Raw genomic sequence first — 11132 nt, forward strand, 5'->3', positions numbered from 1 at the left:
GGGGGGGTTGAAATGAATATAAGTGATTTCTCACTATAATATTTATTTAATATTACCCTGGACTGGTACCTGAAGCGCACGGCTAAATACCTTTCCTTTATGTGATAATTAATGATCAAGATAAAACTGCATTTATGATGCACTGCCCTATGCAGCATTGGGTATGTAATAGGGGTTAGAAAAAGAATTATCAAACTGACTGATAAAACAATTTTTTAAATTACGAAGGGGTGCAGGATTTTGAAATATTTTACAAAATATGGCAACATTCAAATTATCATAGTCCAATCAACGAGCTTTTACCATTTTTTTAAACATAGTTAATGACAGTTATTTAACCTTAAATAGAACAAAGGCATATATAAAATAAAAAAAAAACAGTAATCAATCCTATTCTATACACCTCCCAATAAAAATTGTTGACAAAAACATAAACATAAAAAAGCTGCAAGAAAAAACATATTTATCAAATGGAATAGTTGAAAAATAATATACATATGGCTATTAGCAATATATATATATATATATATATATATATATATATATATATATATATATATATATATATATATATATATATATACATATCTTATTATTTTTTTAACATATTTTTAATATGCTTCATAGATTAATTCATTGTTTACTTTAGCTGCAAGCCCACGAGTAATATATTACACATTAGCGGAAATATCTGCATTAACCCTTTGCTCATACGACATACGGGCATTTAAAAAAAATTAAAACTCATCAGGCAAAGGGTTAATATTTATATTTAACCTGTCTGGGAGTGAATTCAACTGACAAAACCTATCTGGGAAGTGAGCTTTTAACTATTATTTTTTAGTTTTTACAATTTTTTATTATAGTCAACATATTTTCTTGAATAATAGACCAGTAAACATGTTTTGTATCAGAATTATCAAAGTTTTATTTCATGGGTTTTCTTTGACAGCATTATTACGATGACATCACACAAACTTTAAGTAAAATATTGTTGGTAAAATAGAAAAATAATAATAAAATTTGGTTTTAGTGTTTGAAACCAATCGCAGATGGCAGTACTAGTGCCATTTTAGAAAAAAAATGTCACCAGTCTTTAGTTATAAGCGCGTGTGTTCATGTACGGCCATATTCCTTTGAGGAAAGTTTTGTTCGGACAACTGTGTACGACTACACTCCCAGACAGATTAAAATTGCGGTCACATCTCTCAAATGATCGGTGATCTCCGCACTCTTCATGCATTTTCACTCATTAACCTTTCCCTCCCGGTGATATGTATTTACTACAACTCGACATTAAAAATGAGAATATCATTATAAGATATAATAGATACGGGCTCAGAATTTTTGTATTCCTCCGTAATATTATATAATATTATTTTTTTACATCTCATCAAAGATGAAGAAGAATATGGAAGTCTGGGCATTTACGGGGCTGACGACCGTCATAGGCTGGTTTAAGTGATCACTTTACACACGTGTAACATTCACCAATTCTACCCATTATTGACAACCACACTACTCAAATTCTTGGAAGTTCTATATATATGAACCAATTTAGAAACCTTGTTCTTGAATCACTAGAACTTCACTAGAGACATCTATTGGTGAGATGTAAATTCCAAGAATTTGAGTAGTGTGGTTGTCAACAATGGGTAGAATTGGTGAATGTTACACGTGTGTAAAGTGATCACTTAAACCAGCCTATGACGGTCGTCAGCCCCGTAAATGCCCAGACTTCCATATTCTTCTTCATCTTTGATGAGATGTCAAAAAATAATATGAAAATAACTCCTGTAATTGGAGATAATCCAGATTTTATGAACAAGTATTTGGACACACTCAAAATGTTGTAAATATTATATAATTACGTATTACATAAAAGTATAATAATATAAAGTTGTTCATACAGCGATGGAAATAAATAATTTGCGAAAAAATCAGGGATAAAATCACCGATACACAAACGTTTGTGCGCGAGTGCCGTGCTTTGCGTATACGCGCATGTCGTAGCGTGTTTAGTACCGTGCAGGTCGTCCTCCATGGCGGTCGTGTTGCTACTCTAGCGTATAAAGCTAGCTACAATAGCTAGCTATTGCGGCTACTTGCGATGTATTTTTTTCTCGTTTACAGATACTTACCAGAGCTAACATTACAAAATTGTTATATTTCAACTTTGACTATGGTTAATAAAAGCAACATCTAGGAATATTGACATTTTTAAATCACATTTTCATATGGTGTACAAAATACATATCACCGTTGCCCTCGGAAGTTTTTTAGCACTATGAGGGAAAGGTTGATAAACAAGCAAATTCCTTTTTCGGAATCTTGTCTGCCTAAGTTTGCTGGCAATGCACCCGCGTCATGTGTCAAACTTTCTCCTTAATATCTACACTATCAAAGAATGAGAAGTATAATCCAGGATCACACACGCGTCACAATCGTAACATAAATGTGTTTTGGAATGCGCAAGGGAATATTTTGCAATATGAAATGTATATATCGACACGCAGATAACTCTTGGAAAAACCATCTAGAAAAATTAATTCACAAATGTATAAACAGATTGTAACTTCTATCCACAACATAATGGTGCGTAGGGCACTACATCAGCTGATAAAATAAATGAATGCGTCGGTCTTATAGGATGTTTATGCACCATTGGGTATCAAGAATTATTTTTGAAATTCGAGATTCATACCATATATTATACCAGATATATAATATATTTTATCCCGGTATTGGGGAACGCATACCAATGCTTACCGATGTGCATAAGTATTTATTACGAATATTTCATTTTCTATCAGTTTTATTCTACGACATAATTTGAGCATATTAAATTACTTGAAAATATTTCAGAATGAAAGTGTTGAAAATGTGAACCATTGTAGAATTTAAAAAAAAATTACAAATTCAGGAATTTCAAAAAGAAAAGTTATACCGTAGAACTACCAGGGTACTTGAACTTTGATGTGTTACTTGAGCCCAGTACAAAAAAGAGATTTAAATCTGTATTTGGTCTACAATAATGAATGTATCGTGACAATAAGTGTCACCTGTCAGGGAAACAATGAATCATGTCTCAAGTAACACATCAAAGTTCAAGTAGCTCTGTTCTACGGTAAGTAAAGTATTGTGTAAAATTCGTTTAAAAAAATGTGTTTCACATTGGCAGAAGTGAAACAAAACATAAATGAGGTATTTCAAATAAAATGTTTGGCAGTAATACGAGGATGATTTTTTCCACTCCTTACCAATATACATTGGGAATATCTAAAGAGGTCATAGCCAAGAGTAGCCAAGAGTCAACATATACGTATATCGCTCACTCCTTTCAACAACGCCATATATAAAAAAATTGTCAATTTCAGTTGTGCATGTTTTTGGAATGCCCAGAAAATGTACTATATCCCAGCAAAAGCGGCATATTTCTAACTTAACATTTACCCGCTACAGGACAGAAAGTGTTATTTTTTGCATTTCGAAGAAAAGGTATCGTTTTATTATTTTTTAAATATACTAAATATTTTTCAATTGGAGAAAAAACCTTCAGGTTTTACCTAAAAAGATCTGTTGCACAGTAAAAAGTTCAATAAGTGGCTTGATATTTATTTTTAATACATTTCATTATATTCTTAAACTTTAAAAACAATCTCCTGAAAAATCAAGTTTTTTTATATATGACGTTGAAAGGAGTGAGCGATTATGACAGGGTGAAAACCATAACACTGCTTCTATACGATGCAGCGCTCTATGCACAACTGGGTGGAAAAAGAAAGAATATTCTATAACAATTTGCCACATAAACTTTTATGGTTTTCACCTAAAAAAATAAATACAGCAGGACCTCTTTAATCCGAACACCGCTATAATCCGAACGCCTACTCATCCATTTAATATGTGCTTAGAATGTCCTATTGTCTCATCAATTTTTGTCAACTGCATACTTTCTTTTACATATTCTATTTCAAATTTAACCCTTTCAATGCCGGAAGGTATTAATATGGCCGTACCCAGCAGGCCGTGATTTTTTCAACAAAAATGCAAAAGCTTTTAAAAATGTGACTTAAAACTTCAAATATTTGGGAATTAAATATTTCAATAAACTCCCTAAAGAAATTAAAAAAAATTGAAGACATAAAAATTCTTAAGAAAAAAAATAATGCCCATTACATATAAATCTTGAAAAAATCTTGAAAAAATAATATTATACCATTATTTATAGAAAACATTAAACCATGAGTGTAAGTCCCTCTCCAAGCACAAGAGTACAGTCTCTTTTTTGGAGAGGCACAGCAAATCTAAAACTAAAAGTTTGCCATATGTATGAATGTTTAGAAAATGTATTATGTTGTACTTAAAAATGTAACTTTATTAAATAAAAAAAATTCAAATTAAAAATCTGTCATTTTGAAAATATCGGAAAATTGTAATGTTTTAGTACTTCTTGATCTTCTTAATAGATGTCACTATATATTCTAATAAAAAAATATTGCAATAGGATTTGATGACCCTGAAGGACGCAGACCTCCAGGCAGACCTCCAAAATAGGTGGAAAGACAGCTGGGAGTCAACATCCTAAGATCGACAAGCGGAAGCACAAACAGATCCTTAGGATCTACAAAAAGAAGAAGAAGAAGAAGGTAAAATTAAGAAAGGTGTGTTGAGATGGATGAAAGTAGACTGAATGCAGTCAAAATGCCATCTCTCATGGCGATACAAGGAAGGAATGCAAGGCTGAGATAAGCATCATCCATGAAATTAAGTAAGGTGTGTTAAAATGGTTAAAGCATGTGGATTTTATTTCTCTTTAGATGGGAATTGCGTTTATTATTTACCTTGCTTCTTATGCACAAGGTTTATAGATCATTAAGTGGACTTTTGTTTCTTCTAACATAAAAAAAAATATGTTTTTTCTAGTTAACGAACATGTTTTATTTTAATCTGTGTTGGGAACGGGAGGGATAATCTAGTGTGGGCCAATCAGGAACTTCTAAGCGTTTGATCATTGCTGGGAGGAAACCACGTAACATAGATCATTAAGTGGATTTTTGTTTCTTCTAACTTAAAAAAATAACTTTTTTCTAGCTCAAAGGAGAGCGCTCATTTTGTATGGCCGGCCTGGCGAGCACGGAATTGGAGAGCGCGTTAACGCGCTCGTGGCGGCGAACAGTTCAAAGAGGTCTTGCTGTACTTACCAACATTTGATAAGCTTATTCCGCCGTGATCTGTATGGGAATATTGCTCTCGGCTAGGTGCATCGGCGGCGACTCTACCTGGTCGTCGATCACCTCCTGGTTCTCTATCTCCACCTCTTCGTCGGGGTGGTGGACCCCGTTCTCGGCGATGACCTGCCCCGGCTGGGCCGTGACCAGGAACGCCTCCCCCTGCGAGGGCTCCCCGTCGATGACCTGCTTGTTCCCGGTGATTTCCTCCTGCAGCTTCCTGCCAAACTCCTCGTCCATCTCCGAGATCCTGGCTACCAGCTTGTTGCGGTCGTCATTCGACCAGTTTGTGAACCAGTCGTTAAACAATTTTACCTGAAACAGTTAAGTAATCTAATTTATATTTGGAGCACTAACATTGTGATTTGCCATTTTATAATTTAAATATAACTTATTTATTGATTGATTTGGCGTTTAATTTGTAGAACTCTATTTAAATTTATGTATTAATTGTTAAATCAAACATTTGTTTCAAAATGTCATTTCTAGGCGATACAATTGTCACAATATTATCATATTTATGTGTTTTTTAACAATAAAATACAACTTAGTAGACTCAAAAAATCTGTGTTTTAAAAATCACTATAAATATTCTATTATAATAAAATATTCATTGTGATTTTAACACAAAGTTATATTTTAATTATAAGTTAAGTAATCTTTTATTTTTTGATTATTGAAAACATTAACTTTGTGGATCATATTGATATATTATTTTGAGAAATAAAAATACTTTGTTTTTGATCCACTCACATTTTTATTAACAACCAACTAGTTGGTTGTTAAAAAAAATGTGAGTGGATCAAAAAACAAAGTATTTTTATTTCTCAAAATAATATAAAAAATCTTAGTTTTTTTTTATTTTAAAGGAATATGCCGCATTGTTTTGCCGTACATTCAACTGCATTCAGTATACTTTCATCCTTCTTTTGCCAACTCCATGCTTCACTTCCATACCAGGACTCCATTGTATACTGTCAGTTTAACTTTTAACGTTAACTTTTCAGCTGATAAAAAAATGCATCCTATATAGGATATATCGCTCACTCCTTTCAAGAACGTCATAAATCAAAAATCGTCAATTTTCAGTTGTGCATGTTTTCAAAATGCCCAGAAAATGTACTATATCCCAGCAAAAGAGGCATATTTTTAACTTAATATTTACCCGCTACAGGACATAAAATGTTGTTTTTGCACTTTGAAAAAAAGGTATTGTTTAATTAAGTGGCTAAATATTTATTTTTAATACATTGTATTATATTTTTTATCTGTAAAAACGTTCTCCTGAAAAATCAAGTATTTTGATTTATGACGTTCTTGAAAGGAGTGAGCGATATGTGATATCACAAAATAAAATTTTGTTCTAAAGATTCTTTTCTCACTCGACACTGGAAGAGGTTCATGGGCTTGTCCTGGCAGTTGACGGAGTTCATGGAGTTGACGATGCCGTTGACGTAGGCCCCGTTGGCTGCCACCTTCTCCGCCAGGATGGGCAGGAAGTCCTGACGCTGCAGCTCACTCCACTCCTCGAACCACTGCATCATGTAGCGCAGCTGGGCGTCGTTGGACAAGTTCGGGGCGGCCATTGCGGTAACCAAGACTTAATTATCCAATTAAATAAACTCTAAAAAGAGAAATAAGAAAACATGGTTTAGAACAGGCATGTCTAACTCGTGGAGTATTTTTTTTTCAGCCCGCGGATATAATTTTCATTTATTTTAATTCTTCATTGAAATAAATTTTTTGTACAGGAACATATCGCTCACTCCTTTCAAGAACGTCATAAATCAAAAAACATGATTTTTCAGGAGATTGTTTTTAAAGTTTAAGAATATAATAAAATGTATTAAAAAAAATATCAAGCCACTTATTAAACTTTTTACTGTGCAACAGATCTTTTCAGGTAAAACCTGAAGAATTTTTCTCCATTTGAAAAATATTTAGTATATTTAAAAAACAATTAAACAAAACCTTTTCTTCAAAATGCAAAAACAACACCTTCTGCCCTGTAGCGGGTAAATATTAAGTTAAAAATATGCCGCTTTTGATGGGATATAGTACATTTTCTGGGCATTCCGAAAACACGCACAACTGAAAATCGTCGATTTTTCATATATGATATAGTTGGAAGTAGTGAGCGATATGATATTCTTTTACAAAATCTTTAAGTTGGATCTACCTCTACTGTACCTTGTGTGACTGTCTTTGGCTATAAATTATTCACTTAAAGTTAGATAAAAATGAAAATGAGATTATTGAGTTTTTTTATGTGGCCCACCGGCGTACCCATAATTCCTTTTTTGGCCCTTGGCGCCTTTTGAGTTTGACACCTCTGGTTTAGAATGTAGGCCAAAAAGATAATCTTCTTCTTTTTAGCTAGGACTGTGTTCTGTTCACAAGTGGATGACCAGCTATCTCTCTATCGTGGGTCGCAAACCTTATGTTGTAAAAGAGTCAAATATTTTACGTGGGGATTAGTGCGGGCCGCACTTAGACCATATGTTATTACAGTATACATACAATATTTGTGTACAAATATTTTAGTTTAAAAAATGTTTACAGTTTATTTTTACGATATTTATTGTAATTAAAAGAATCAAATGAGATTTTTGCGGTTGCATTTGACTCGCAAGTATTTTTATATTCTTCTTCAAACCCTTATCCGCACCCCAATGGTGCATAGGGCACTGCATTATATAAACGCAGTGTTATCTTGATCGTTAGCACATGAAGGAAAACTGATCAACCCTCCACTTCAGGTACCAGTCCAGGATAATATTAAATAAATATTACAGTAAAAAAAAAAGCTTATATTTATTTGACCCCCCCTGGGAATTGAACCCGGGACCTACAGAACGGTAGGTAAGCGTGCTGACCATTACACTACGGAAGCGGAATTTTAAATTTTTTTAAAAAAATATATGCAGGATCCTTCCCGGATTATTTTACAAACTGGGAGACGCCTGAAACATGATTTTTAATTTTTATGCAGCTTATAATTTAACCAGATATTTTTCAAATCCCCCAGACTTCCATATTCTTCTTCACCTATGTTGAGATGACGAAATGTAAAAATAATAAGTAGTGAAATCCAGATTTGTGTATGAGAATTTAGACATGTAGGCGTCTAGCTACACCGCCAAATTGGCACCGCTGAAAAATACGAATTCGCTACGGAGATTCCCGAACGAAATCAGCGATCGCGGCCAACCGAAGAGAAGAGGCCGAGATTCGCCTGCACCGCTTGGTCCTAACGGACGTGTTTAACTAGCTTCACTTTTTACTTCTATATTTCATTAATTCATTAGGTTAAATATTAATGGTAATTATCAATAATAATTGTAGTGTAGAGCTTATACAAATAAACGATCTGTAAGTAAGAATTCTTTAAATATCCTTTTCTGGCTTCCCGTTTCAATAACGCACACACGCACGAGGTGACCAAAGACACACGCAAAATGTGAGTTTTAGTTTAGTTTGAGAGTTGAGGACATGTTCCAATAATATTTAACTCCCACGATAAACCAATTATCTACTTGTGTACATTTGCATACGAGCCGTAATTACGGAGGTGTTTAAAAATAGATTTAAGTATTCAGAACAGGTGTTAGAATTAAGCAAACATTACGACATACCAGTGGCGTACTTTCCATACATGCACAGAAACATATAGGTATGGAATCCAATAATCTTTACTATTTTTGTATCAAATGAATTTGGGGTAAGAGAAATAAACGACACATCCGGGAAAACGATTATTTGAGGAACGATAGATAGAGGTTTTACTGTATACATGATTCAAGAATTTAAAAAAAATTCATGTTCAATAATAGGCAGAGTGGTGAACGTTACACAAGTGTATAAAGTGATCGTGTAAGCCAGCCAAATTTCAGGTTGTAAGCCCTGGGAAGCTCAGACTTCCATCTTCTTTTGTAAAAAAGGGAAGAATGATACGTGTTTCGTATCAAGTTGGGACACCTTTAAAATGTTACATGTTTAAATGTAGATTTTTTATTAAAATTAAACACTTTATCAAGTTTTATTTTTATTTACGACAAGTTTCGAAAACGACAGTTGTTTTCATCTTCTGGTACAAATTAAAACTAATGAATAAAAATATATTTAGGTGTAAATATATTTTTATTCGTTAGTTTTAATTTGTAACAGAAGATGAAAACAAGTGTCGTTTTCGAAACTAGTCGTTAATAAAAATAAAACTCGATATAAGTGGTTTATTCAAGTGTTTAATTTTAATAAAATAATTATATCATTCCACAAAGTTAATGCCGAATCAATAAATAATTTAAATGTCGGCATTATTCTATACAAAATAATGTGTGTAATATTAGTCAAAAGGATGAAAGTAGACTGAATGCAGTCAAAATGCCATCTCTCATGGCGATACAAGGAAGGAATGCAAGGCTGAAATAAGCATCATCCATGAAATTAAGTAAGGTGTGTTGAAATGGTTAAAGCATGTGGATTTTTTTAATTTTTAGATAAGAATTGCATTTATTATTAACTTGCTTATTATGCACAAGGTTTATATACATCATTAAGTGGATTTTTGTTTTTTCTAACTTAAAAAAAATATGTTTTTTCTAGCTAACGAACATGTTTTATTTTGATCTGTGCTGGGAACGGGAGGGATAATCTAGTGTGGGCCAATCAGGAACTTCTCAGTATTTGCTCATTGCTGGGAGGAAACCACATTAAACTCCTCAAGAGAAGCCGGACTGTTGACTGTCATCAGCAGACCTTCCGCTCCACTAGAAGAGGGTGAGCATTTTATGTCCTAGCATATTAGGGTCAAAAATAACTTTGTATTTATTTTGACCTTACCAATAGAAAACCAAATAAAATATAGCCAAATTGTCTAACCACTACCCTAACATTCACCCATTGATTTATTTTGAAAAACTGTTAAAAAATCACACAATTTGACAAACAAACAAAAATTACATTGCTGTTAATCTAATTGCCATATAGATTTATTTATTATTAGAAGTTATTATATATTTATAGCTGAAAACTTAAATTTATTTATATAATTCTTTCAAGTAAACTTGTTTCTATATGTATTGATTTAGAAAGCATGTTTTCCTGACACGCACTGCTAATGCAATATTTCCAAACGAAAGTAAAATTGAAGGAAAATATACAATTGATTACTGTAAATAAATGCTGGAAGTTCACTGTTTTCAATTCACCACTTTGTTTACATATTTCGAAACAAATTTCTCACAATGACAACAATTTATCAGCAATTAGAAATGTGTCAACTATTTAGTACCCAGGAATGTCACATCCACATCTCGGGCATACCGTTATGGAGAAATTTCACTGTTACGATAGAACTTTCTACGCGTTGCAAATGAAATTATATTCGCAGGTAACTTACGGTAGTGGCGACGGTCACAAGTAACGATAAATATGGAAATGCGGCGAACAGATTTATCAATGTCAACAAAAACTCGTGACAGTAGAAACGCCGACAATCTTGACAGAAAGTTGTGAATTTTGTAAACTTACTCTGTAAAGTTGGCGGCTGTGAGGTGACCTTGGATAAAATCCAATGCGACAACTTAAAGATTATTTTAGACTGATTTTTTAAAAAAATATGTAGGTACTTAGGCAGTCTGCGCACGCAAATTTCCGCTTGCGATTTCCTTTTTACGATGAATTTCGCCCTTCGTCGATGAATTTACACGTAAAATTTTTCGTAAAGAATTTTCGTATAGGATTCATAAGAAATTGCGAATGAAAACGAAATTTAATAATGAATTTACTGACATCTATTGATTAGTAGAATCATGATGCCATTAAAACAGTTTTTAATCTTTATCGTGAGATGGCGCTGAATAGCGTTAAAAAACAATATGGCAAGTAAACTTTATTTTC

At 33.1% G+C, this 11132-nt stretch overlaps 1 protein-coding gene across 2 annotated transcripts; it reads right to left on the bottom strand.

Annotated features, from left to right (window-relative positions):
- Nucleotides 1-608: 608 nt before the first annotated feature.
- LOC148310812 (uncharacterized protein C14orf119) lies at nucleotides 609-10768 on the bottom strand. Of its 2 annotated transcripts, none has more exons than XM_088257788.1 (3): nucleotides 10633-10768; nucleotides 6614-6855; nucleotides 609-5546 (listed from the first exon to the last, which is right to left on the bottom strand). In XM_088257788.1, the coding sequence occupies exons 2-3, from the start codon at nucleotides 6815-6817 to the stop codon at nucleotides 5220-5222; spliced, it is 531 nt and encodes a 176-aa protein (XP_088113914.1). In that variant the 5' UTR covers nucleotides 6818-6855; nucleotides 10633-10768; the 3' UTR covers nucleotides 609-5219. The 2 variants fall into 2 exon arrangements, with proteins under 2 accessions (XP_088113914.1, XP_088113915.1); XM_088257789.1 differs by having other exon boundaries at nucleotides 6614-6831; nucleotides 10633-10755.
- Between the last annotated feature and the right edge of the window lie 364 nt (nucleotides 10769-11132).

The sequence above is a fragment of the Brachycentrus maculatus genome, unplaced genomic scaffold, assembly GCF_059751285.1.
Source record: "Brachycentrus maculatus isolate JH-2025_06_01 unplaced genomic scaffold, ASM5975128v1 h1tg000087l, whole genome shotgun sequence".
In the NCBI taxonomy this organism is placed as follows: domain Eukaryota; kingdom Metazoa; phylum Arthropoda; class Insecta; order Trichoptera; family Brachycentridae; genus Brachycentrus; species Brachycentrus maculatus.